General features: G+C 40.4%; 1 protein-coding gene across 1 annotated transcript in view; it reads left to right on the plus strand.

Annotated features, from left to right (window-relative positions):
* Positions 1-27,232, plus strand: part of MARCHF6 (membrane associated ring-CH-type finger 6) — a 46,170-nt gene that overhangs the window by 4,128 nt on the left and 14,810 nt on the right. Inside the window, exons 2-19 of the mRNA XM_035124776.3 lie at positions 5,042-5,138; positions 6,592-6,665; positions 7,396-7,539; positions 9,178-9,250; positions 10,410-10,578; positions 12,179-12,371; positions 12,810-12,871; positions 14,178-14,210; positions 14,898-14,949; positions 15,858-15,916; positions 17,185-17,265; positions 18,205-18,273; positions 18,368-18,442; positions 19,379-19,513; positions 20,351-20,470; positions 22,345-22,445; positions 23,961-24,098; positions 25,813-26,014. Of these exons, the coding sequence (XP_034980667.1) occupies positions 5,042-5,138; positions 6,592-6,665; positions 7,396-7,539; positions 9,178-9,250; positions 10,410-10,578; positions 12,179-12,371; positions 12,810-12,871; positions 14,178-14,210; positions 14,898-14,949; positions 15,858-15,916; positions 17,185-17,265; positions 18,205-18,273; positions 18,368-18,442; positions 19,379-19,513; positions 20,351-20,470; positions 22,345-22,445; positions 23,961-24,098; positions 25,813-26,014 (1,877 nt within the window). The remainder of the gene's footprint in view (positions 1-5,041; positions 5,139-6,591; positions 6,666-7,395; positions 7,540-9,177; positions 9,251-10,409; positions 10,579-12,178; positions 12,372-12,809; positions 12,872-14,177; positions 14,211-14,897; positions 14,950-15,857; positions 15,917-17,184; positions 17,266-18,204; positions 18,274-18,367; positions 18,443-19,378; positions 19,514-20,350; positions 20,471-22,344; positions 22,446-23,960; positions 24,099-25,812; positions 26,015-27,232) is intronic.

Raw genomic sequence — 27,232 nt, forward strand, 5'->3', positions numbered from 1 at the left:
TGGGAGTTTTCTGTGATTTTGGAATCCCTTTATAGTAAAAAGCATGGTGGAAGAGGCACGTTTTCTACAGTTGCCTGAAGATAAACAACACTGCTTTATTGTTACTGTTTTATCTTTTTTTGTAAAATGCTTTGAGGTTTTTTTTACACTCAAGCAGTGTATACATTTAATGACATAAATAAATAATAAACTGGTGCCAGCAGAACCTCCAGGAGGAGTGTACCCAAGAATCAGGGTGCTATTACTGAGGTGGTCCTTCGGCAGTTCATGGAGCATCAAGCTTCCTTTGAAGTTGGAGCAACCAGCATTAGATTTCAAATTACAGGCAGACTGATATGGGGAATGGCTTTCCTCAGACTGGCAAATCACCTACTTGGGAGGCGAATCAAACACTACAATAATATCTTATCTAGATTCAGTTTCATTTTATTAGCTCTCATTAGCAGCAGATAGAGAGGAGAAACAAAGTTGGGTGTCATCAGCATACTGTTAACACTGCACTTAAAATCTCCCTATGACCGTACACACTAGTTTAATAGAAGGAATGAGGCCCAACCATCAACTCTGGATTTGTGTAGCGTTGACACTTTAGCCTTTTCTTCTCACTTCTGTTGGAAATCATGCTGCATCCAGAGTAGGCAGTTGATCAGCTTCTCAGTTGCAGGAGCTACTCACAGTGCTTCTGTCTTACCAGGATTAAAGCTCAGTTTATTTTTCCTCATCCATTTCACCACTGCATCCAGACAATGGCCTCTCCTGCATAAGATTTTATGGAGAAACAGAACCGAGTTTCATTCGCGTACTGATGGCACCTCACCCTGAAACTTCTAATGTCCACTCCCTGCAGCTTCATGTAGATATTAAATATCACTGGAGATAGTAGCTTCCAGGAGGCCGAAAGGCACTCACCCCTGGCTACTCTCTGGACTCTTTCTTTAGGTAGGATTGGATCCACTGTAATACATTGCCCCCAATTCCCAATCCCTGGAGCTGTTCCAGGAGGATACCATGGTCAGTGAGAAATCAAGAAACAGGAGTAAAGTTGCACTCCCTGCCCTGCCCTCTGCAAAGGTCATCCATCAGAGTGACCAAGGCTGACTCAATTCCATAGCCAGACCTGTACACAGATTGAAATGGATCTAAATAATCTGGGGCCTCCAAGAATGCTTGCAGCTGCTCCACTACATCCCTTTCCACCATATTTCCCTAAAAGGGGACATTAGCAATGGGTTGATAGTTGTTCCAATCCTAAGGTCCAGAGCCAGTTTCTTTAGGCGTGGTCACATCAGTGCCTTTTTCAGTGCAGCAGGGACCACCCCCTCACCCCATGTCTTCTTAATAAGCCAGGAGGAACAGGATTTGATGGGGCACATGGTTAGATGCATGGCTGCCACCACCATGTCCACACCAGCTGATTGCCTAAGGTGAAACTGATCCCACAAAACCTTCTCAATAGTGACGCTGGGTACTTCATTCGGAGCTGCAACAGGTGCAGAGTGAATATCACTCCAAAGATGAGTGACTTCATCCTCAAAGAGTGTGGTCAGTTGGTCACAGCGGGTCTTTTGAGTGCTCCAGAGGGTTGTGTTGGACCAATGGCCATCTGAGAGAGACCCATAGTTGTCATGGAGGCCATGTTGTCTCAAGCTGGCCCGACAACAGCCTCTGTGTGGCTATTGAAGTCACCCAGGATTATCGTTTTAGGGTCCAGAGACTAACTTGGCAAGCTGGATCAGGGATACCATTGGGCAACAGTGTGGTTAGTAGCCCAGCAGCACCCCTGATCTGTCTCTCTGGTCCAATACCAGGTGCAAACTCTAGATGGGTGGGGTATAAATATAATAATAAATGATGATAATGATGTCAAGAGGCTTCCTGATCAAGGATATGGTATTCTTATAGACAACTAGCTGGCCCTGCCATGCGTTGTTGTGGCTTAGTCTGTTAAATGGGCCCTCAGAGTCCCCCTTCAAATTCCCCTGTAGGCCCCACTGTGGTTTAGTCAGTTCAATGGGCCCTCAGAGTCCCCCTTCTGACTCCTCCCACCACCTCCCGGGCTCATCCCTGTGCATAGCTGCCAAGTTTTCCCTTTTCTCGCAAGGAAGCCTATTTAGCATAAGGGAAAATCCCTTTAAAAAGGGATAACTTGGCAGCTATGTCCCTGTGATAGGTCCCCCCCTGTCCCAACCCATGACCTTTCCCACCCCCGCCCCCTCCCCCACCCAGGGGAGCACCTACCTCTATTCGGCCTAGTCTGCAAACTTCTACTCGGCCTAGTCTGCTGAGCTGCTGTGGAGTGGGAAGATTTCCTACCTGCAGTACTAGTGTAGCTGCTGCTAGAGGCCGCTGTTGTGCAAGGTCTCCTTATTCTATTTCCCAGCATGCTCTTTATGGTGAGTTGTGTGTTTTTGAACACGGGGTTTGGGGTTTTTTACGTGGCCCAGGTGTGACATTTGTCTTTGAAAACGGTATGAGCTTGCTATTCCAGCCGCATTTGACTTTGTGTTAAAATTTGAACACAATCGGTCCAGCGGTTTTGTTGAACATTGGAGAGGAACACACATGCCCAGTTTACATTTATATATATATATATATAGATAGATAGCAACACTCCAACCCTAGTCTAGCCTGAGAAAAAGGTAAAGGTACCCCTAACCATTAGGTCCAGTTGCGGACGACTCTGGGGTTGCAGCCCTCATCTCGCTCTATAGGCTGAGGGAGCCAGCGTTTGGCCACAGACAGCTTCCGGGTCATGTGGCCAGCATGACTAAGCCACTTCTGGTGAACCAGAGCGGCACACGGAAACGCTCTTTACCTTCCTGCCGGAGTGGTACCTATTTATCTACTTGCACTTGATGTGCTTTCGAACTGCTAGGTGGGCAGGAGCTGGAACCAAACAATGGGAGTTCACCCTGTTGCGGGGATTCGAACCACCGACCTTCTGATCGGTTTAGACCACAGCGCCATCCGCTTCCCTCCTCAGCGCTGGTACAGTACTGAAAATCGAAGTGGTCACAGTTGAGTAAGGTCAGGCCCACTTTGTATTTCTGTGCTGGGATTAAGGCAAGGCCAGGGAGTCATGCGGTAAACAAGAAGAAACAGAAGTGAAACCACAAACAATAACAATGGAAAGAGGAGAACGCAACTGTTTTCATGCTTTACCATACAACAAAACAAACATGGCTACTGCACATGAATAGATTGCCTTCTTTTTTTAAAAAAAGTATGAGTCTTATACAATGCGTACTGGCCTGGATTGTGTAAACGTTCTATTAAATTCTCAATTAATCAACAAGTTAAACTGGTTAGACTAACCTTTTAACATGTGTCACTGTTTAGGAAAATACATGAAATGCCTATAGGCAACTAGATTTAATCCAGCCTTTCTGTCTTTCCCTTTCCCTTTTTCTTTTCTTGGTAATGTAAATTCCCTTGGTTTACATTACATAGCTTTTCCAGGGTGGATTATAGACCCTTTGGCTTTCTCCCCACATATATGTTCAGAATGTGAATAGGAAAGATACATGGGTAAAGTGCCCTTTTAAAGTTATTGTATGTATGAGAATGTTGTGTGGAACTGAGAGTGTACTGGCTTTCCTGGAGAGCTGCCACATGATGTGATGCCAGCAAATAGGTCAACCTTTCTGTTAGTGCATGCATTTGGTAGGTCACAACATTATCAAGTTCTGAACCGTTGCTTCTAGTTTTTCAATTTCTTGCCAGGTAAGGCAATGATAGTGATGTCTATCCCCTGCGACTCTCATGTAGATCTTTTCCATGCACATTATTTCATTTTTGTCACAGCTGTTAGGCTATCATAGAGCTGTCATACAAAGAACATGTTTTCCTACGGTTCTGCTGTGTTACACAAAGTGCTGTTCAGCATTCAAGGCATGGTGAAGAATTAAGTTTGAAAACACTTACCGATAAATAATAATAGGTTTTCTTGTCACCTGTGAGGATGAGCTCAGGAGCTTTCATTTCTCTTTTAGGTTAGCTACAAATTGTGACACCTGAACCTGGACAAAGTTTGGTTAATCTTAATTATGGTTTTCTGAAACAAGCCAACTTCAAAGCATTGTTTGTAAAGCTGGCTTGATTCAACAGATGGTAGCTAAGATTGCATTTAAGGTTTGAATATAATGCTAAACCGCAGTTAGTGTGAAACTGAAGTTTACGACCTTCTTTGACATTTTGTGGGTAGTGTGTAAATGGCTTAAGTTAGCATTACATATGAATGCAGCCTTGAAAATGGATATTGGGGCTGTATTCCATTGATTGATTAAACCCTGTTATTAGGGAAACTTGGATCTATACCAGTCTTTGCCAACATTGAGGAGACTGCTGTATTTGGGAGTATTTTAATATTCTTCCTGTGTTAGTGTTAGATTGATCAGGGCCATGGCTGAATAGTAGAACACTTTCTTTACATGCGAAAGATTCTAGGTTCAGTCCCTGGCATTTCCAGGTAGGGCTGGGAATGAGCCCTGCTGGAAATGCTAGTGAGCAGCTGCTAGTCAGCATAGAATGCTAAACAAGGTGGACCAGTGGTGTGACTCAGTAGAAGGCAGCTTCCTATGTTCTTGATTGAAGCCCCATGCAATGTGAATTGCTGCAATGTTTTTCAGATTACAGGAGAATGTCCAGTAAAGCTTCTAGGTTTCAACATTGGACTGGTCAACATAAGAGCCAGGAGTAGAACTTGCTGTTTTTATTTCCTTTGTGGCTTGTTAGAATATCCTGCATTTGAGGAATACAGTTGCAAAATTGCTTGTTTAAGAACATCTGCCAAAAAGTATTTTTAATGCTCTTTCTTTAAATATAGTATTTCACCTATTTTTGTTATTTTAAAATAATAACAACGCACCAATATCAGATACAAGGGATAAAAGCTGACACTTATTGATCTTCCTTTGGTACTTTTTTTTTTTTTACTATTTAGGAAAAGTTGATACACCAGGAAACTTAAAGAAGTATCTCATTATAATGGAAAGCGTTTCTATTAGTTTTATTCTGTATTAATTTTATTTGTGTTTAACAGACATATGCAGGGTATGTCGATCTGAAGGAACTCCTGAGAAACCTCTCTATCATCCGTGTGTATGCACTGGCAGTATTAAATTCATTCATCAAGAATGGTAAGTTTTTTCCTCCGAAATATGTCAATGCCTATTCATATATGCTTACAGCATGAAATCGCTATGAACATTTTGGGAATCTTGCAGATAAATAATGCTTTGTGGTTCCCAATTGGTGGACCACGAACCCATAAGCATAGGTTTACATATTAAGGAAGTATCAAGGTGTGGAGAAGAAAAACTGCATATATTATTTTTAATCCCTGTGTAATTAATGGGATTACACAAGAAGTATCTGAAACACTGTTATATAATTGCTAGCTATTAAGGGTACGGTATATTGTTTTTTATTAGAAGGGTTAGATCTATGTATTAATAGTGTTTATTGTTTTAAATGCTTGCTCCTTTTTGTCATTGCTGTGGTTGTATCCATAGCTGTTTGTTTGAGACCTTAACTTTCCTCATTGCTTCCCATGCTTTTGCCAACATTAAAATTTTTCTGAAGTGTTGGGGGACTCTCTGGTGCTGATTTAGGGGGGCTTTCAAGGTGCTACAGGGATGAGAAGAGGAAGGTGAGGGGCCAGCTGCAATAGTAGAAGACATGTAATGCGGTGTTAGCTTCTGCCCTGTAAGTTTACTTTGTATGCAATCCAAGGAGATATGTCAGTTTCTCCCTTGATGGCATGGTCCAGGGGTCAGCAAACTTTCAGCAGGGGGCCAGTCCACTGTCCCTCAGACCTTGTGTGGGGCCGGAGTATATTTTGGAAAAAAAATAAATGAACGAATTCCTATGCCCCACAAATAACCCAGAGATGCATTTTAAAGAAAAGCACACATTCTACTCATGTAAAAACACCAGGCAGGCCCCACAAATAACCCAGAGATGCATTTTAAAGAAAAGGACACATTCTACTCATGTAAAAACACGCTGATTCCTGGACTGTCCGTGGGCTGGATTGATAAGGTGATTCGGCCGCAGCATCCGGCCCCTGGGCCTTAGCTTGGGGACCCCTGGCATAGTCCCTTAAATGATATAGAAAGCCTCTATAGAGGGTCTCTTCACATTTGAGAACAGAGAAATGTGGAGCAGAAGCCTGCTTCTAGAAAGGGGTTGCTGAAGAAAGCCTTGCACGTGTAGCACATGGTCCTTTGTCCTTTGCATTAGTCTGTTTTGATTTGAAAACTTACATGCTACCTTTCTGCTCTAGTTGGCATTTAAGAATGCCTTTCATAACTGTAGCCGAGTAGCTGTATTTGCGGTTTCCGGAGAGCAGTGCTCTTCAACTGTATGCCTATGCTCTTCAAACATGTTCACTATCTACAGAACAAGAGTATTTAAAGAAATGCATTATCTCTATTTTTCTATTCCTCTGAATTTGAATTATTAATGTTTTTCTTAAAAGTATATTTTACTGATTATTTTGCTGCATTTTCTTAATTTCTGACACTCAATAAATAACTTGTAGATTTTAAACTGTAGATACACTGTACTCATGTTTCTTTTTAATTGCAGCTTAGTTCAGTGGCTCAAACACAGCAGAAAAGAATACTGTGAATTGTGTAAACATAGATTTGCTTTCACACCAAGTAAGTATATGGTGAGAGTTTGTGATGAGTTTAAACAAAGACTTTTCTTTATGGTGTTTTAGGCTACAGAGAGTCTTCATGTGAATTTGCAGGTTCACCAGCAGTGTGCTTGCCTCCAGTAAACTAAATATTATAGGCACTGCACTGTCTCTAAGCTGTGTATCTGAGATATGGCCAAGTCATTGTAACCCCTTCTGAAACAGTGGTTTGACTGGCTTGGTTGAAATCCGAAAACAGCACTAGAAAATCCTTAATGTAAATATGATACCACATGGATTTCTGTATTTTAATGTTTTGTTGGAAGCCGCCCAGAGTGGCTGGGGGAACCCAGCCAGATGGGCGGGGTATAAATAATAAATTATTATTATTATTATTATTATTATTATTATTATTATTATTATTATTATTAAATAACACCCATACTGCTAGTGAGCATTTTGGAGTTTATGTAATAGAAAAGGATTTGCCACCTGACACAGTAACACTTTCATAAGCAAGGCACATTGCAAATTGGCTTTATCTAAATTGGCCTCTGTCATTATTTTGCTTTAAGAAGTTTTTATTCTTTACTTGAAAAGGTTGGCTTTAAAACTATAACGATAGATGACTATATAGTATTTTCAGTTCAGTGTCATGGGAAATTTTGCAGGAATACTATGATATTTCTCATAAAAACAATTCAAAGTGGTAGAAGTAAAATTGCAATCCTTTCCGTTCTTTCTTTTCTTAGTTTATTCCCCAGATATGCCTTCTCGGCTTCCAATCCAAGACATATGTGCTGGACTGGTTACAAGTATTGGCACAGCAATACGATACTGGTTTCACTATACACTTGTGGCCTTTGCATGGTTAGGAGTTGTACCTCTTACAGCATGTAAGTATCTCATTTTGTGGACGTATAATATACACATGGCTGAGCAGTACAAGAGGGAGGGGAAACGTTTTATTCAGAGGGCTCTCAGAACCATGGTTAACAGTAAGCTAGTTAAGGGGGAAAGTATTAGAAGCTCCAACCTTCATCATATCCGGCTCTTAATTACTGAATTTCAAAAAAAGCAGCTATGAATGCTGTGTGCATAATAATTCTTCAAAGGTGATTGGAAAACACAAATATCACTAGTGCTTGCACCTGGACCTTTTAAGCTGCCTTCTGAGGTGCTTTGTGTAGGAGTTCACAGTAAGTTTGCTTTTCTTCTAGCTTAGCCATGTTGGTATTTTAGATGCTGACAGAATGGCAAGAGCTGGATTTTCTCTTGCCTTTGTTAAAATTCTTTTAGACTGCAGTCTTAGATTTTAATTGGCAAAAAGATGGTGAAGATTATTCTCTGGCTTGCATGTGCCTTTTAATCCTCACAGCTTTAACAGTTTCTTCTACTGTGGCCTGCCTACATCTCTTAGAATCATAGAGTTGGAAGGGACCCCAATGGTCATCTAGTCCAGCACCTTGTGATGTAGGAATCTCAGCTGAGCCATACATGACGGATGGCCACCCAACCGTTGCTTAAAAACCTCCCAAGGGAATCCATTCCACTGTCGACCAGCTCTTACTCTCAGAAAGTTTTTTCTGATGTTTAGTCAGAATCACCTTTCTTGTAACTTAAATCCATTGGTTCAAGTCCTACCCCTCAGAGTAGGAAAAACAAGCTTGCTCCATTTTCCATGTGACAGCCCTTTAGATATATTTAGATGGTTATCATATCTGTTCTCAGACATACCCAACTCCCTCAACTGTTCCTCATAAGCCTTGGTTTCTAGATCCTTTATCATCTTGGTCACCGCCCTCTGACCACATTCCAGCTTGTCAATATCCTTCTTTAAATGTGTTGCCCAGAACAGTACTCTAGGTGTAGTATTTGCATATGTTCCCATGTTATACAAGAAACATCTGTAACAACTTTGTTATCCTATATAATAAAGTCCCTGTGTCTCTGCGTCCAGTCCCTGTGTCCGCGCTACTGCGCATGTGCCCCACGGACACACAGGGATTGGACGCAGAGACTGGACACGCATCCCCGGCGGTGGATGAGGCGACGGCTGCGTGGTCCCAGGGCTTCCCCTCCGTTCCCGCCTGGCTGGCGCCCGTTTACTTAACGGGCTGAATGACACTAGTAGTTAATAATAGTTTGGGTAATTTGATCTAATATGATTCTGTTCCTTTGAAATCACACATAGATGCAAATGTTCACAGATTCTAAAATATTCACTGCTTAAGAACCTGATACAAGGAAGTTTGGAGCTTCTGTTGCCTTTCCCCTAAAAATTATCTTAACGTGCTATTTGAAATCAAGGTCTGAAACAAATGGAACTTTTTCCAGACTTAAGGGATGAGGGATTGGTCTGCAAGAACACACTCCTCCACCCCAAACCTGGTTTGAATTCTGCATTTTACTAGGCTTGTTACTGAAGCATTGCTAGCCTGATAAAATTAACTTTAGGATGCTCTTAACTCCCCTAAAGAACCCAGGTTTAATTGGTGGAAACTGCATTTTATTGTCAATTTTTACTCCTTTAGGCCGTATCTACAAGTGCTTGTTTACTGGCTCTGTGAGCTCACTACTGACACTGCCATTAGATATGCTGTCAACGTAAGTATCGGCTAATACTATAGATATTTCTACAGATTGTGTTCTAAACAGCTTGCTGTTTTTCTCTTACAATGAAAGAGATAGGAGATAGGATAGGAAATTAAATAATGTAGCATTATTATTATTTATTCCTCTTTATCGTCCAGTCTGTGTGTTTTAATATATTGTAAGCGAACAGAATTGAATAAACTAGCCTGGGACTAGTGCTTCTGGGTAATTCAGTAATAGAGAAAGTGTTCACTGTAAAAAATAAATATTTTCCAGTTTTAGTATGAATAATTTTTTGTATATAGCCTCTGCTTTAATCTATCTGTGTGAAAAGATACCACTTTTGTTTTGTGAAAATGTAATTATTCACATGTAGGATCCCAGCCTAACTTGTCTTAATGTGAGACTGTCTGCTTCTCTGCCTGGCCAGTACAACAGTTATTCAGCTTATGCTTGTAAAACACACTACATTATTGTGTATATTTTAAAAGTATTGTTTATTTTAATTGTTTGAGAGCCTGTAGCAGAAAGGCAACCTTTTAATTAAAAACAAATAGTATATTGGAATGAAATAGAAAATTCATGCAGACCACAGTTAATTTATAATGTAGAAATAAAATGAGATGTATTTATTTATCAGTGTATTAAATAATTGAGCTTAATGCAAAAATATACAGGGAAGCTATCTATGGCCTGTAATGATCCCAGTGTTAATTCCTACAACATCTCACCAACCGCAGTGCACTTTTCTGTTCAGCTCAAAACCTCCAGGAGGTAATAAATAATAAAGTAAAAGAAAGTAAATGTCTTACACTGCCTTATTTTAAATGCTTCACCAACAAAATAAAGGATCAGATTAGTATCGTCAGATGAATAAAGATGCTGGAGAAACTTCTAAGTAATAATTTTGTGCAGATAGCAAGCAGCTTGAGATAAACATGACAGATTGAATAGATTTAAATTGAAATAGCTAAAGGCTTCCACAGCGAGAGCTTCTACTGGAGATCTTGACTTGTTCTTTTGTTCAAAATCAGGTAAATTTGGTACTATTAAGGAGGTCTTACCGAAGTGTGGGTGACTGATTGCAGAGTAGGTCGACAATGATTTTGCATTTGGAATGTAACAGTTGTGATAATGGATATAAAGAATGTGTTGGTTGTGTCTTCAATAGAGAGAATTTACTGGCAGACTGTTTGCAAGGTTGTTTTGTGGTGACGTGCACACTCTGTGCATTTATCAGCCTTGTATGGTTACGTGAACAAATTGTCCATGGAGGAGCACCACAGTGGCTGGAACAAAATCAGCAGCAAGCCATCAATGGTGTTGGGCAACAGAATGAGGTAATATGTCCTTCAGTTTTTCGGTTGTAACTTTCAGCTTTAATTCCTCTCTTTTGCACATTAGCTTTTTCTCTATCTCCCCCCCCCCCCCAAATATAGAATTGTTTAACACTAGGTAGATAAATGCACATATCCTGTTGCATAATGCATTCTTCTGGCAGAAGCTTCATTGACGTGGATTGCATTTAGTACCAGCAACTTCCCTACTGCTGTGGTACCTTGGGTTATGAACTTAATTCGTTCCAGAGGTCCATTCTTAACCTGAAACCGTTATTAACCTGAGGTGTGCTGTCACTAATGGGGCCTCCCGCTGCACCAACTGCGCTATTTCTATTCTCATCCTGGGGCAAAGTTCACAACCTGAGGCAACTACTTCCGGGTTAGCGGAGTTTGTAACCCGAAGCATTTGTAACCTGAGGTACCACTGTATAGTGTTTTGTAAGGGTCTTTGGGTGGCTGCATTCAGAAAAATCATTAAGCTGTGGAACACAGTTTGTGAAACTGACATAGTAGCTATAATACCAGAAATATTTAGCGGGATACTTGCAACAGGAGATAATGTGTCTTATTTCTACAAGATCCTAGCTTAGGAGGCTGATATTACAGAGGTGTCTGTAGAAAGTTGTGTAGTGTAGTCTCCATGGTTTTACTTCTAAATGTGCATACTGTATGTTACAAGTTCTATTCCCTGTCCTGTTTTCACAGTAAGGATATGAGAACAAAGAGGGAACATGTTAAACTCCTTGTTATAGCTTCAAAATCTGAGACCACTGTGGATAGTAGCATCTAAAGTAGCATCTGAAAACTAATCTAAAACATGGTTCTTCTCAATTATCACAGTGAAATAAGGTCCCTCCCCCTTCAGCCTGTATAATCTTTCTACAAACATCCAGAATAATTTTCCTATTTGGGGCTGTACCTGCCCAGTCTTGATCAGATTGAAGAGATTGGCATCCTCTGAATTTTTTGAGAGTAGATTTATTCCGGTTGCTCCTCTTCACCTCTCAGTTTAAGATACTGTTCCCCAGGGAAGTCACTCAGGTACATCCTGAGAAATGGACTTTATTTGCTGTAGCTAATGTCTCGTACTGGTATGGATTTGTGTATATCGGGGAGACCAAGCTGCCGATGTTTCGGACAAGCAGAAAATAGCACAATGTGTTGATATTTTAATAAGCATCTTGTTCTGGGGCAAGGCATCTTTACAGTCTTTACTAGATTCCTTGCAGACATCTTTCTAGATAGGATAAAGTTGGACAAGAAGGAAATCATAATTTTTTAATGGACATTAGTTTTCACTCCATGGCAGTAGAGGCCTGCCACACACTCAGCCATATTTGTTTTATCTAACATTTTCAACAATTTTCATGCACATGAAGCTGATGCTAACATGCTTTATTAAAACATTTCTTTAAATTATGAAGAGTTGTATCATTCTGGCCTATTTTTTTCCTTGCAAATCTATGATAAAAACAATTCAGAGGAATTTTCTTAACAATCAGATGTGTTGCCTGACATTTCTAAGGATGCAGGAACTCATCATAGTATAGCAGAACTCTTAAGTTGTATTATCTTTTTTTCCTTTCTGTTTCTATGCCAGGTTCAGGGTGTAGGAAATGGTGGAGCTGAAAATGCTGCACTTGACCAGCCTGCAGACCAGCCAGCTGAGAATGCAGTTGTAGGTGAAAATCCAGAAATCCAGGAAGAGCAACCAGATGAAGAAGAGGAAGACAATGAAGATGAAGAAGATGTTGTAGTAGAAGATGCTGCAGATGCTAACAATGGAGCACAAGGTATATTACTTCCTTTTTAACAACCATATTTGTACCCTGTTCCAGGACAATAGGGTTGTTTCTTGGCTATTTGATTTCATGACTTGCTTCCTGGAAATTTTCATAAGAATTTGTAAAACCTGCCACACATCAGTAAAACACAAACTTGGCCTTATGTTTGTTTGTTTTTTTGTTTTTTTAATAAAAACCAATCCATTGTAATTTGGTGAACTTTGAGGGAACAATGCATCAGGTTTTCAGGGTACCTGGTTACACTTAATCTACTACAAGCAACAAACTTGGCAATAATTTTATCTGAACATGCAGAACATATTTTATTTTATTGTTAGAACACTTTTGCACCTTAAGTTGGCCGTAAGAGGCCTGTCCAATTATTCAGTGTTACTATCCTGGTTGAGCTTTACTTCTAGCTATTTAAAAATTTAATTATCTATTTAGATGATATGAACTGGAATGCTTTGGAATGGGATCGAGCAGCAGAAGAGCTTACATGGGAGAGAGTGAGTAAGGACTATATATTTTGGAAATGCTGTTTGCTTTGAGTCATTCAGACATGGTATGGCTTTAATAATGCCCATAATCTTGGAACCAGTTCAAGATGCTTTTCTGTACTTTGACCGTGGACAGATATATCTGAACCAGCATCCTCCATCGTGGCCTTTCCTCATAGCAGGAAACCATGGTTGTCGAATGGTAGGACGATAGCTCCTTTTTAACAATGAAAGCATTCCTGGGGTAGATGTGATTGAAATGGGTGAGAAGGGGATGATTGAGAGGAGAATATATATAGTGTGAAAAAGCTGCTTGTGAAGACAAATTGGGAATTGGGAAATGGTGAACAATGCCAAAATTGAGTGTCCCCTTCCCCCATGCTGCCTCTCTGATCCCAGTTACCTCTTGAAGTTACAAAAGGGGGGGAAAGAGGTTTCAGAGGTGGCATGGCATGCTTTGTCAGAGTAAAATTCATTTGTCTTGCATAACTAGGCAACTGTGTTCCTAGTTCCTGTGTATCACTGCTTAATACAGTTTCTTAAGGCACATGGCAGTCCTTGGACAATATATAAAAAATATTGTCAAGGTTATTGTGAGAGAGATTTCTAAGCCAGCAATCATGAATGATTTCTGTTGGACATCTAGAAACTCATGTGAGCTTTCACACAAACACACACACACACACACACACACACACACACACACACACACACACAACCTCATTTGTGTGAGCTGTTATACCTACCACTTAACATTTTATTCTGTTGCACTGCAAAGAACATAAAAGTAACACATTTCCTCTATGTGCTAAATTCTTTGAACTTGGTCCACAGTTTTAAGCTAGTTATATATTTAGGGAATCCCCTAAGCACCAGCTGTTTGGCAGGTGTGTGCAGGTTCATGTGACATCTGACTGGCGGATCTTAAAGCTTATTCTTGTATGAGTTTGACTCATTCTTCTTATCTGTTCTTTGCCACAGTATTGCCTGGCAACAGCCTGACATTGTCCAGTTTGAAAAGCTGGGGCCTAATTGTTCCCAGTTGGATGAACTGGCTAGATCGCTTCTGCGCATGCGCGAGCTGCACAGATCGCGTCTGTGCATCCGACGCCGCGGAACCTGGATGTAAACACCTCCGGGTCCGCGGCGGTCGCTCGCCGAAGCGGTCGCTCGCTGAGGTAGGCGTAAACCGAGGTTTGACTGTATTGTAAAAAATGATGGGGGATAACAGGTCCTTGACACTTCAGAGACTGCTGAATCTTCATGAATGTAGATAATTCTGGTTACTGACAGCAAAATCATCTCTTACTTTTAGATGCTTGGACTTGATGGATCCCTAGTTTTTTTAGTAAGTGAAGCTTTATTGCACTAAAACTCTGTACAGTGGTACCTCTACTTATAAATAACTCTACTTACGGATTTTTCTACTTACAAATGGAGCTCCGTCCGCTATCTTGGATGTGGTTTAGATAGGATTTTTTCTACTTACGAATTTTTAGATAGGGTTGCTTCGACTTACGAATTTTTTCTCCCAGTGCATTCCTATGGGATTCGACTTACAAATTTTTTTGACTTACAAATGTGTGTTCGGAACACATTAAATTCGTAAGTAGAGGTACCACTGTAGTTGGATTTTGTCTCACATTATCTGTTTGTTTTCTTGATCTATAATCTTCAGTATATTTTCTTACTATATCAGATACTTTCAGTTCATTTTATTACTGAATGAAAAGAAGTAATAGCACCTTTATTCCTGTGTGATTATGCTAGGCATTTTTGAAAAAAATGTGCTTTATATTGTGTCTCTCTGAAAATTTGAACCTGCAATATCCTTTGTCCTGTTAGGAGGAAAACTGATACAAATGGGCCAAAAAATATTATTAATTTTTATTTGAGGAAAATCTTTAACATTTCATTAGCTACAAATTAGTGGCAAAATGGGGTGAATGATGAGAACCCAAGATAAGAAATTTAAGTTACTTCTCAAATACTTTGATATTGCCATTTCTGAAGTGTTCCCCTCTTTCTCTCTTAGGAACATGTATTCTGGGTGGTGTCATTAAACACACTGTTCATACTTGTCTTTGGTAAGTGACTGCATTTTCTCTTCTTTCAGGATAATTGCTGTCATATGGGCCCAAATTAGAGCAGAGCTGGATTAGTTTAAAGCAACAGTTCTGTAATATTCTCAAGAGACGAAATTCTGATTTTCTTTGCATGCGTTTCCCAATGTGCAATGTTTCCAGTAATCAAACTAAAAGTTTGGTTGCCTGTGAAAGAATCTGTACATTAAAAAAGCACTTGAAATATTTTAAATTTCTTTTGTTTTAACATGTGTAAATCTGTGTAAATGACTTTACACAGTGGTATCAATTTGACATCACAGCCCTAACATCTTAGAATTTATTTATTTTTTAATTTACCAGAGGTTTATTTCTGCTCCCTCCCCTATCCCTTAGCTGCACAAGTGAAGCATGGAGGTGCTTTTGTAGTGTTTCATAGATGGATTAGATAATGGTAGAAGATTTCAGTAATGGCCTGCTGATTATGTCAGTCTGCCATCATTTTGTGATTGGTGGGGGCTAGGGTTGCCAGACTCAATAGAGGACAGGACTTCTGTGCCTTTAATTGCCCTGCTGTCTTTTGAGTCTGGAAACCTTAAAGAGAAACCAGCAGACCCTTTGTTTAATTTCCAAGCAAAGGGTCTGCTGTTTTCTCTTTAAGGTTTCCAGACTCAAAAGAGAGCAGGGCAATTAAAGGCACAGAAGTCCTGTCCTCTATTGAGTCTGGCAACCCTAGTGGGGACATCAGTAATTTCAGCTGTCTTGTGGGCCCTAGGGGTAGAATCATTGAAAACTTTTTGTATAGCTGGCTGAACGGGTAACATATAAAGATTTCTATCCTTGGACTAGCTCACTAAAAATTATTTTAAGCCACACATTAGAGAATTGTTAAAAAGCGTAAACTCCATTAGGTTTTTTTTCCTTCCTCCTAGCATTTTGTCCCTATCATATTGGTCACTTCTCTATTGTTGGGCTAGGCTTTGAAGAATATGTAAGTATATTTATTATTTATTCATATATTTATTTAAGCATCATGGAACAAAGGCTCCATAATTGCACTTGCTCCTCCCCACTGACTTTTTTGTGGCATAAAAGGGTGGGTGGGTGGCTTCTCTCCTGTGTCCTGGACACAAAATTATTTCCCTTCTATGGAAACTCAACATGCGGGAGACAGACTACACAGTTTGTCCCACAACATGACTTTTGCAGAAAGCACCAGCAGGGGTTTGCTGCTGTCATTGCCCACAAAAGCTCGGCAGGAAGGTATAGAAATCACTCCTTGTTGAAAGGAGTAGTTTATCTCCCTCCCAGTGAGACTTATATGGAAGGCAGCCACAGCAAGGTGCTTCCACCTTTTGCAAAAGCCCAACCCAAAGCCTCCCTTACTCAAGTTCTCTGCATATACTATAGGACTTGGGAAAGAGGAAGGATTGGTGGCAACCACAAAGTATGGCTTAGCCAGTAAACCAGACCAAAATTTGTGGAACTGTATATAGAATATTAGGGACCCAGGTGGCGCTGTGGGTTAAACCACAGAGTCTAGGGCTTGCTGATCAGAAGGTCGGCAGTTCGAATCCCTGCAACAAGGTGAGCTCCCGTTGCTCGGTCCCAGCTCCTGCCCACCTAGCAGTTCGAAAGCACATCAAAGTGCAAGTAGATAAATAGGGACGCTCCGGCGGGAAGGTAAACGGCGTTTCCGTGCACCGCTCTGGTTCGCCAGAAGCAGCTTTGTCATGCTGGCCACATGACCCGGAAGCTGTCTGCAGACAAATGCCGGCTCCCTCGGCCTATAGAGCGAGATGAGCACCGCAACCCCAGAGTCGGACACGACTGAACTTGATGGTCAGGGGCGCCTTTACCTTTACCTTTATATAGGATATTAAATCCTCCTTCATGCGTGAACCTGTATTTTAAACCAAGCTTTATTTCTGAGACTTCTGATTCTATCTCGTTCACAGTAATATTCCCCGCCCCCCCATTAACAGAGATCTTGTTATGTTGGTAATATGTGACTCATTCATAGATAAGAGTTAAAATTTGTGATTGATCCATGGTAGCTGGCTGGGGATGATGAGTTGGAAGTATAAAACAATGGTGATAACTTGCAAATATCAACACATTTTGGTAGTCACAAGTGGCATTGAAATATTTTACTCTACTCTATCAGTGTACTTGGTGTGTTACAAACCTTCCGAAGCAAAAATGACAGATTTTTACTCCAAGGACTTCACAGTCTAAACATGTTTTTGTTTTCTTTAGGTTCAAGCATCTCACTTTGAAGGCCTAATCACGACAATAGTTGGCTATGTACTGCTGGCAGTATCACTAATAGTTTGTCATGTATCCTTTCATAAGTACTGACTGCACATGTTTTCAGTGTTTGATCTATGGATGATCACTGTTAAGTACACAGGGTGGAATTCAGTGTTGCACTATGATGAACATTTTGTCTCCACAAGCATTTCAGCTTGCTAGGTGGTGCAATCCCCCGTGTGCTATTCTTTGGGTTCCCCCAACCCCCCCTGAGACAGTCTCAGGTGTGTGGGGAGGAGAGGGGAGAAAGCCCCATTGCATAAGTGGAAGTCCTCATTCAGGGCCTCTGCTGATGCGGCTGGGTAGGTGAATCATGACCTTTACCTAAGAAACAATGTTTTTTCGATCTTTATCTCTTTATGGGAGCATTGTGGGTGCACCATTGGGAAACTCATAATTGCAAGTAAGATATTAGGATCATGCTGTAGGATTGGAGCAACCTCATTCCTGTTGAGGCACAAATTCCTTCTACTCTTGTCCTGATTAAGAATCTTACACCAGTAGCTATGTTAACCAATGTCATGCTTACCAGGGTTCCTTCTTAAGAAGGCTTTTGTACTTGCTTCAAAACCTGATTCCAAGTTTTAGTTAAGAAGGAACTCTTGATAACTTTTATCATTAACAATGCTGGGGTTGATGTAAGAATTTAGAGCGGGACCTTTGCTGCAGAGAGAGGAAGGTCTGGGCAAAGGAAGCATGCATTCCTGTGGTCCATTTCAGATCTCCCAACTGTAGTTAATGGGTACCAAGGGTTGGGTCCTCAGTGACCATATGTGTTTGTGAGGAATATCTTATGTTTTGCTTAAAACATAAATATTGCTTAAATCTATATCTAAGTGAATACTTTCCCCTTCAACCAGTTTCCTATTTCCAAGCTTCTAGTTGCTCAGTACTCATTCCTATGAACTTCTTCTGCCCTCTGCTCCACAAACCAGTATTTCACTTTCCTTGACCGTATTTATACAGGGCTTGGCAGCACTTGTAAAATTTCAGAGATCACGTCGCTTGCTTGGAGTGTGCTATATAGTTGTCAAGGTATTCTAGCCTTAAAAAGCAGATCTATTTAATATAACAAATCAATATTCAGTAGTTGGTCCAAATAAAAACACCTGTCTTTCCCCCTCTGCAGGTGTCATTGTTAGTGGTGGTAGAAATTGGCGTTTTCCCCCTCATCTGTGGCTGGTGGCTGGACATATGCTCTCTGGTAAGATTAGCATTTATTAGGGGACATATATTTATCACTGCATTCTAAGGGGCAGTCAGGGGGAGGGTTGCTTATGTAGGTTGTGTCTGTTAAATAGGAGCAGTAATGCAAAAAGCAGTTATGATGGACCCATCAGTAAGCAGCAGAAGTGCTGTTCTCCTGGTGGAGAAGAGAGGGCATCCACAGGGTGACACACCTAATGCAGGGGTTAAAGGATCTACTGGTGTCCTGCTGGTGATGGAGGCAAAAACCAGCTGTGTAAAGGGAGGTGGTGGGTCCACAGGATCCTAAGCCTCCTTGTTCTCCAGGCATAGTTCAAGCAGGTTACTATGACTATTATGAGATTAAAGGAACAATTCTATGCTTCCCAGGAAGGATGCTGGAATCGAGGTAGTTAGTCCCCTCCCATTGCATTCAGTTTGACAGAGGAGGAGGGGTGGAAGATAATGGAATATGACAGCGGGGAATCCATCCCCATCTCCTGGCCTGGCCTCATTGAGCCTGTAAGACATAGGAAGTGGCAGTAGCGCTGTCACAGATTCTCCATCTCCCCCTACCATCTCCATAAGGTTGCTGCACCTTAATCGTTAGCTAGTTTTGCTGCAAATGTGGTTGACCATCTCCAAAGACTAAGAATCCTCCATCTCCAATGGCTTTCTTAGTGATCTTATACTAAAGGTGATTCGTTTTAAAAGGCTACAGCTCTGTGCTTAAAACTGACATTTATATATAAGCTATGCAAAATCCCCTTATAGAATATACTGGTGTCTGTTAAGATTTATTGTGCAAGGGCTGCATTATTTTTTCACTGTTGATAAATGCTGTTTACAACTCTATATTTAGAACTTCACTGTTACGTACAAATAAAAGCTGACACAATTTTACTAGTTGCTGAGAGTTAAAAAGAATTACTTCCCTGTTTTTACTTTTTAATAGGAAATGTTTGATGCTACTTTGAAGGATAGAGAATTGAGCTTTCAGTCAGCCCCTGGCACTACAATGTTCCTACACTGGCTAGTGGGAATGGTGTATGTCTTCTACTTTGCTTCCTTCATTCTCTTGCTGAGAGAGGTATGGTTTGACTGAAGTGTGATTTTCTAAAACCATATGTGGAAAGAATGTGGCTCTGAAATGGCTAATTTCATCCGCATTTCTGTTTTTGTGTTCACCTCTGTTCACCAGCCTTTGCTGACAGGAAATAATTGATAGGGTGGGATAAGGTGTTGCCCTACAACTTGTACTGGCTTAATAAATAGTCTCAGTCTTGTATATGGTTGGTATTCTGCAGTGGAACAGGAGCAGTCCAACGGCTGCTGCTTGCAGATTCTGTGTGTGAGTGAAAATTGCACAAATTGCTTGTAAGGACAGGCAGCAGAGTTGGCTGCTGGATGGGGAACTGCAGGGAACCATCTCTTGCTGAGCCATGGCCTGCTGTGTAAGAACATGCATTGTATAGCTGAAGGGGTAGGGGGTATTCCATGCAGACACTGCTTCTGGGAACTGAATGTGAGAACTGGGAACCCTAAGGGTTTTTCCCCATGCATAGACTCTCTGCACCTTGTGGTCCATGTGCCATTGGCTGAAGGACAGGAATGGGCCTAGTAAGCCGTGAAAGAGAGGAGGGAATTGACATGACAGAGGGAGCATGAGAGCCATGTTCGACACAATTCAGCCATGTAATTCTCTTGGACACAACTCAGCTGTTACCTCTTCAGGTAACAACTGGCTCAATTGTTTTAAACCAGTTTGAGAGGTTAACCAGCAGACCATATTGAACATAAATGATGAGTCTTTAGGGTCTCTATAATGTTAATTTATTGGAAAAAAATAATGTCAAAACTTGTAATCCTTCAAATATCAAGCTACTTATACTTATTTTTCTTTCAAATGTTAATTTTCTATTTTCAGGTACTGAGACCTGGCGTCCTCTGGTTTTTGAGGAACTTGAATGATCCAGACTTTAATCCAGTTCAAGAAATGATTCACCTGCCTATTTATAGACATCTCAGGAGGTTTATTTTATCAGTGGTAAAGACATGTTTCCAGTTTCTCTTCAAAAAGTTTATATTTTTATAGAAACTAATGTTTTTCTATTCAGTTTCTATTTAGAATTTAAATGTTTGTTTCTCTGTTTATTAGCAAACAAAATAACTAACTGCATGTAAAGATATTGGGCTGTATTCAGTTCATGTTTACATAGAGTAGATTCATTGAAACAGGCCTAAATCTTGGTAACTAATTTCAATTAATCTATTCTGAGTAAAAGTTAGTTGAATACAACCCATGGGGGCCAGAAGTCTCTTTTCCTTTCTATAAATATTTGCTGGTATCATAGTTTTCTTCTATGTAACTTACTTGTGAAATAAGTTTCACTTATATCAATAAATTACAGAAGTATGATTCAGCAAGAACCAGCTTAAACTGTTCAGCAGTGCCAAGGAAAAGTAGATCACATTACAGGAAAATAATGTAAATGTTACTTAAAAGCAAGTATGTGGGTCTTCTTGTGTCTAATCTTCAGGTCACTTAGATTACTAGCAATCATACAATTGCACAGAATAAAGCTTTGTTACAACAAGATATTATATTCTAAGCAGACATGGGCACAAGACATTTTGGTTCTTGGGGCAAAATATCCAATCCTTTTCAGCTTGCTGCCCCAAAAATTGATGCTGGGAGAAGAGTCAGAAATAAATCCAATGGCTTCATTTTTGTAGATTGTCTAAAATTTAGTGTGTACATATCCTAGGCAGAAATGACAACCCAGCCTAAACAGTAAACATTCCTGATTCATTATCCAATAATTGTGTGTCCTGATTTGGACATAAATAGGTTTTTCCCTTTGATAACCCACATCTACAGGTAAATCATCCAAGTACCAATGCAGACATTATATTTAGCTGGTTCTTTTTCTTCTTGGCATCTCATATTAGTAGCATGCCCATAATGTAACTTGTGAGCCAGAAAATTCCAAAATGTACTTTCAGGTTGTTGCAACGGAGCTCTGATTTCTTGATTCATAGATTATGTTGCTTAGGTGTGTGAACAACTTGTGCAAACTGAAAAGAAAAAGAAGAAACAAAACAGTGTTTTTAATGCAGAGAGTTATCAAAACCATAGCTTGCAAGACTAGAAACAAGCAGTTAGCTAGTATGCTCCCTCTTCTCCTTGCTTCCATGTCTTGTGCTAACCATGGTTTACCATGACATCCAGAAATTAAGACACAGTAAATCAGAGTATGGCTTACTGTGACTGTGTTACTGTGCTGGCGCTCTCAGACAGGAGCTCATACCTGCTTTGCTCCTCCTCAGGCTTTTTAGGTCATCTTGGGGCAACAGTTAAGCCAAGGTTTTGCTTACCATGTCGTTCAGACCTGAGATTGTGGTTAAGGTCTCTCCTTCCTAAGCGCCATCTGTAGCCAAGATTTGTTCTATGGTTACAGGTTTTGGATAAGGAGGAAAGGCCTTAACCATCATGCCAGGTTTGGACAACACACTAAGCCAAACCTTTGCTTAGTTGTTACCTAAAAACCTCAGGGAGGAACAAAGCAGTTTTGATCTGCTCCTCAGGAACCAGCACATTGACTCTGCTATAGTTTGGCCTAGCATGGTGTGCAAATGTGGCCTATGGCTAGCTAGCACTTGTTCACAACAAGTGTTGGAAATCATGGCTTGAAAATGGTTGCTGAGTCTTACTGTTAAATTCAGTGCTGACCAGATTGTTCCGATTTCAGTGTCATGGCAAACTATGATTAGCAGCAGATAGGAATAGAAAATGCACAGAGCAGAGGAGGAAATGCACAACCTGATAACTTGTTCATGATTGTCCAGTCCATTAATTTTGCTAGTGTATAAATAGACTTTAAATTAAGGCTGTCACACAGAGTATCTTCCTTGTTGCAGATTGTCTTCGGGTCGATCGTCTTGCTCATGCTTTGGCTTCCTATACGAATTATTAAATATCTGCTGCCTCATTTTCTTCCATATAATGTAATGCTCTACAGGTAATTTATTTTTGGAATATTTTCTGTCTTCCATAGTGTGTTCTTTTACTGCAAATGCATATGTGAATATTTTAAACAAACAGTTGACTGTGTAGCGGTAAACTTTGTTACAGTATACCAACTATACAATGAACTTGTTCAGACATAATGCTAAACCTTGGTTTTTCATTACATGAATGGTTCTTAGGTTTGCAAGCTTTCTTTCCACTCCTCCGGCATGGACATAACTAACCACTATTTGTTATGTCTGAATCAGGACAAACTGTTATTAGGCTTAACTATACTTTAAGTACTGGGACGCAGGTGGCGCTGTGGATTAAACCACAGAGCCTAGGGCTTGCTGATCAGAAGGTCGGCGGTTCGAATCCCCGCGATGGGGTGAGCTCCCGTTGCTCGGTCCCAGCTCCTGCTAACCTAGCAGTTTGAAAGCACGTCAAAAGTGCAAGAAAATAAATAGGTACCGCTCCAGTGTGAAGGCAAACGGTGTTTCCGTGCGCTGCTCTGGTTCACCAGAAGTGGCTTTGTCATGCTGGCCACATGACCTGGAAGCTGTATGCCGGCTCCCTCGGCCAATAACGCGAGATGATCGCCGCAACCTCAGAGTCTGTCAAGACTGGACCTAATGGTCAGGGGTCCCTTTACCTTTACCTTTACCTTTATACTTTAACTAAACAGACCATAGTTTACAATCCTAGCTTGTTTTCTAAATTGCCATTAGGATTAACCATAGTTTTGAATTTGGACATAATGATGAACCAGATGAAAACAGATGAAAGCTTCTGATCTTCTAGTGGCCAGATCAGTAGTAGCAGAAGACGATATGGAGAGCACAAAGCTTCTGCATGTAACATTAAACCATAGTTCAGTATTGCTTTCAAACCAGGCAAGAATCCTAGCTATAAAACAGGTGGACAACCTTTTTTCTGTTGAGGGCATGCATTCAGATGGTGGTGGAGCCACCAAAGTGCTTTGGATTAACCAATATGGAATAAAAACCACCTTGTTTCAGTTTTCACTATGGCCACGTCAAATTAGAATTTCCAGTGCTACTCAGAAGTAAACCCTACTTGGTTTGGTGGGGTCACTCTCAATAAGTATGCAGATGATTTTAAAAATACAATAGTTACTGTTTTGGAAAGCAAGCAATTCCTTTCTGACATTAGTGTGCTACCCCACCACCTTTCCCTCCAAATAATAAAACCAGTGGAAACTGTCAATTTATTTTTATTCAGATAAAATACTGTCCTTTACCATTTTCCTGAAACTAGTAAAGGGAAAAGACGGGGGAAATGAGGAAACAAACAGGAAGAAAGGCACTCTGATGGGATGGAAGAATGGGGCAACTTCGGAGGTTGCTGGGGCTGCACAAAATGGGGTTGGGGGCCAACTTGAGGGAAAGGTAGGATATAAACACACAGTGGCCCTAGGCTGCAGGTTGTTTAATGCTTTACAAAATACCAGTTTTATATGTATGTAACAAGGATTTGTTCATGACATCCCTGCTTTATTTCCCAGTGATGCTCCTGTGAGTGAACTTTCCCTAGAACTACTTTTGCTTCAGGTGGTGCTTCCAGCTTTGCTTGAACAAGGACACACAAGGCAGTGGTTGAAGGGTCTTGTACGAGCATGGACTGTTACTGCTGGGTACTTACTGTAAGTGTAAAGAATCCATAAAGCACAAATAACCCACATGTCTTTAATGTTCTTTGTTGACTAGAAAATATAAATGGAATGTTTAGATACTGCAGAATAAGTGTTTATAGCAAGAATTCACAGGTTTGTAATGATGACCTATATTTTAAAAGGCTAGTCTGTATAAGTTTACAAATGGAAATTGTTGTGCAGCTTTACTAATATTTATCTGCTTGATGGTTATGCAAAAGGGAAATAGTTTCGTTAATTAAAAACAATAATTATTTTGTTTCTTCGTTCTCTACTCTTACCTATAATGCCTCAATTAGCCTGGGCGCAGCTTCCGATGTGATCACCCCAGGTATAAGAGGCTAAGCTCTTCTAGGTGTCTTGATCTTCGGAAGTCCATTTTTGGGGGTGGTCAGTAGTGCCAATTATAAATCTCACTTCCATGGAACTTCGTGACACCTTGAGGGACCTATTTTTCTCAGGCAGGGAAGGGGGAAGCAATATAAAAAAGTATAAATATATATCAAAATTCTGATATATGATAAAATGAGGCTTTTAGCTGGTTTCTGCAATCTGTGAGGTTAGGAATGACTAGTAATTTATGTTCATAGGATGTTTGATGTCAGAGCTTGGTGTGAAAGCTAACCAACTCCTGAAGAAACTTAGCGTGCACACATACAGATGAGAGGGAAAATTATAATCTTATCCTAAGATTTGCTGAATCTTAATTACTTTATGTGAATGACCTATGCCCAAACACTAATGAAGTACTACTACTACTACTAATTATTTTAAGACTTCATTCCATCAGACTGAAGCAGCAGAAGAACAAGACTATTTCATTAGCTCCATCAAGAGACCCATCTTTGGCTCTTTTACTCCTTCTTTCGCCATCCATCAATGGCTATTCCATCAGGCTACAAGAAGAGTTTTCCTCCCTGCTGTTTTTTTTTTAATAAAAAAAATAAGAACTGTACAGTAAACCCTCGGGTTACATTATTCTCGGGTAATGTAAACTTACCTTTTATATTCTAAGCCTGAGGGCGGGAACTCTATTGTTTCTTACTGATCTGCTAGCTGCTCTAGGCATCTTTTCGGTTGGAGAAGAACTTAAAAATGCTTAAAATACTAATAATTAGATAGGACAATACACTAGTTATCCTGTCATGTAATGCTTGGAATTAGAGATGTCACTCACATCACTTATTTGAACCCTATTCCATGTAGGGTGTGTGGTCATCTTCAGTCCAGATCTGTGATACTGCATTTAGGGCTGTTGTTTTTTTTCTTTTGATGTTCTAATCAGTTAATAATGAGACGTTTGGTTTCAGAACCATGTAGCATGTTTAAAACAGTTGTGAAAGCACAACAGATTTCAGTGACCTTTGGTAGCTATTCTGTGTCATTACAGTGGCACCTCTGGTTGCAGACGGGATCCGTTCCGGAGCTCTGGTCGGATCCTGAGGTTTCTGCAACTGGAGGTGCCTGTTCTGCGTACGCGCACAGCGCGATAGAGCACTACTGCGCATGTGCACGTGGCGAAACCTGGAAATACACTTTTGGGTTTGCTGTGTGCGTATCTCGAAGGATATGTAACAAGAGGGGCACGTATGTAGAGGTACCACTGTATTACCCTGTTTTTAATAATCATACCTATACATTTACTAATAGGAACATTTATGGTAGCCAAGATGATTCACAATTATTTAAAAAAATGTTTTTCCAGGGATCTGCATTCTTACTTACTTGGAGACCAGGAAGAGAATGAAAACAATGCAAACCAACAGCCTAATAACCAACCTGCTCGCAATAATAATGCCATTCCAGTTGTGGGAGAAGGTCTTCATGCAGCCCACCAAGCCATACTACAACAAGGAGGTCCTGTTGGCTTTCAACCTTACCGTCGGCCTTTAAAATTTCCACTCAGGGTGAGTTGTTCTAACTCTCCATTTAAAGCAGGGATGGCTAACCTGTGGCCCTCTAGGCGAGAGCTTTCCAAACTGTGCGTCATGACATGTTAGTGTGTCGGCTGCAGTGTGTAGGTGTATCTTCTTCTTCTTCTTCTTCTTCTTCTTCTTCTTCTTCTTCTTCTTCTTCTTCTTCTTCAACAAAGCTTTATTGATTTTTTTACAGATTACAGAAATAAAACATAGATGTAAATAAAACGACATTTGTGATTATTTCAATACTTAAATCCCCGATATATGTTCCCCCCCCCTTATAACTCCCCCCTATCCCTTCCCCTCCCCTCCCCTTTTACTTATCAGCCACTGCTATGTAACAATTGTGGGTTACCATATGTAACTGCATACCTCCTTTCATGGTTTGTTTCTCTTTTTCCTCATTTGTTTAATTATTTGAGCCTTTAAATATTTGCCAGAAGATCGGCTTTTTCTACATATGGTTTAATGTAATTCACAAATAATTTCCAATTTTTTTCCTTCCCTTCCTCTCCTATTCCTTTAATTTCATCATACTTAATCACCAAATTGTAATATGAAATCATTTTTAGCTGCCAATCTTCTTTGTTTGGTATTTTTGGGGTTTTCCATTTTTTTGCTACATGGAGTCTGGCTGCTACTGTTACGTAGCTTACTATGCATCTGTCGTGTGTAGGTGTATCTTGCAAATGCTTCCGAGGCTGGAAAGGGGTTAGTTTAACCTCCAGTTTGCAAGTAAAACTGATTTACTGTGTCACGAAAAGATGCACGTCTAAAAAGTGTGTCACCAGCATGAAACGTTTGGAGAGCTCTGCTCTAGATGTTGGATTCAACATCCATCAGTCCCAGTTCACATAGTCAGTAGTTAGGCATGATGGGAGTTGTAGTCTAGCAACATCTGGTGGGGGCACAGGTTAGCCAACCCTGCTTTAATACGTAATTTAGTTCACTGGCATCTAGTTAATTCTCTATTTCTTTTCAATATCTGGAACAAGTAATTCTAAAGGCAGTATTTTTGTGAGTGTTCAATATCTTGTTCCCTTCATTTGCCCATTCGATTCTTACAGAAAGGAATGGCTTCCCACCACTCGGGGGCTTATTGGCATAACATAAAGGAACAATGATAAAAGGGATGTGTGACTTTTATTTCAGGAAGTATATTATGGAAGCAGTCCGAGAACGAAATGCGTAATTGTAGGTATTGGG

Source organism: Zootoca vivipara, chromosome 8 (genome assembly GCF_965207765.1).
Source record: "Zootoca vivipara chromosome 8, rZooViv2.hap1.1, whole genome shotgun sequence".
NCBI lineage: Eukaryota > Metazoa > Chordata > Lepidosauria > Squamata > Lacertidae > Zootoca > Zootoca vivipara.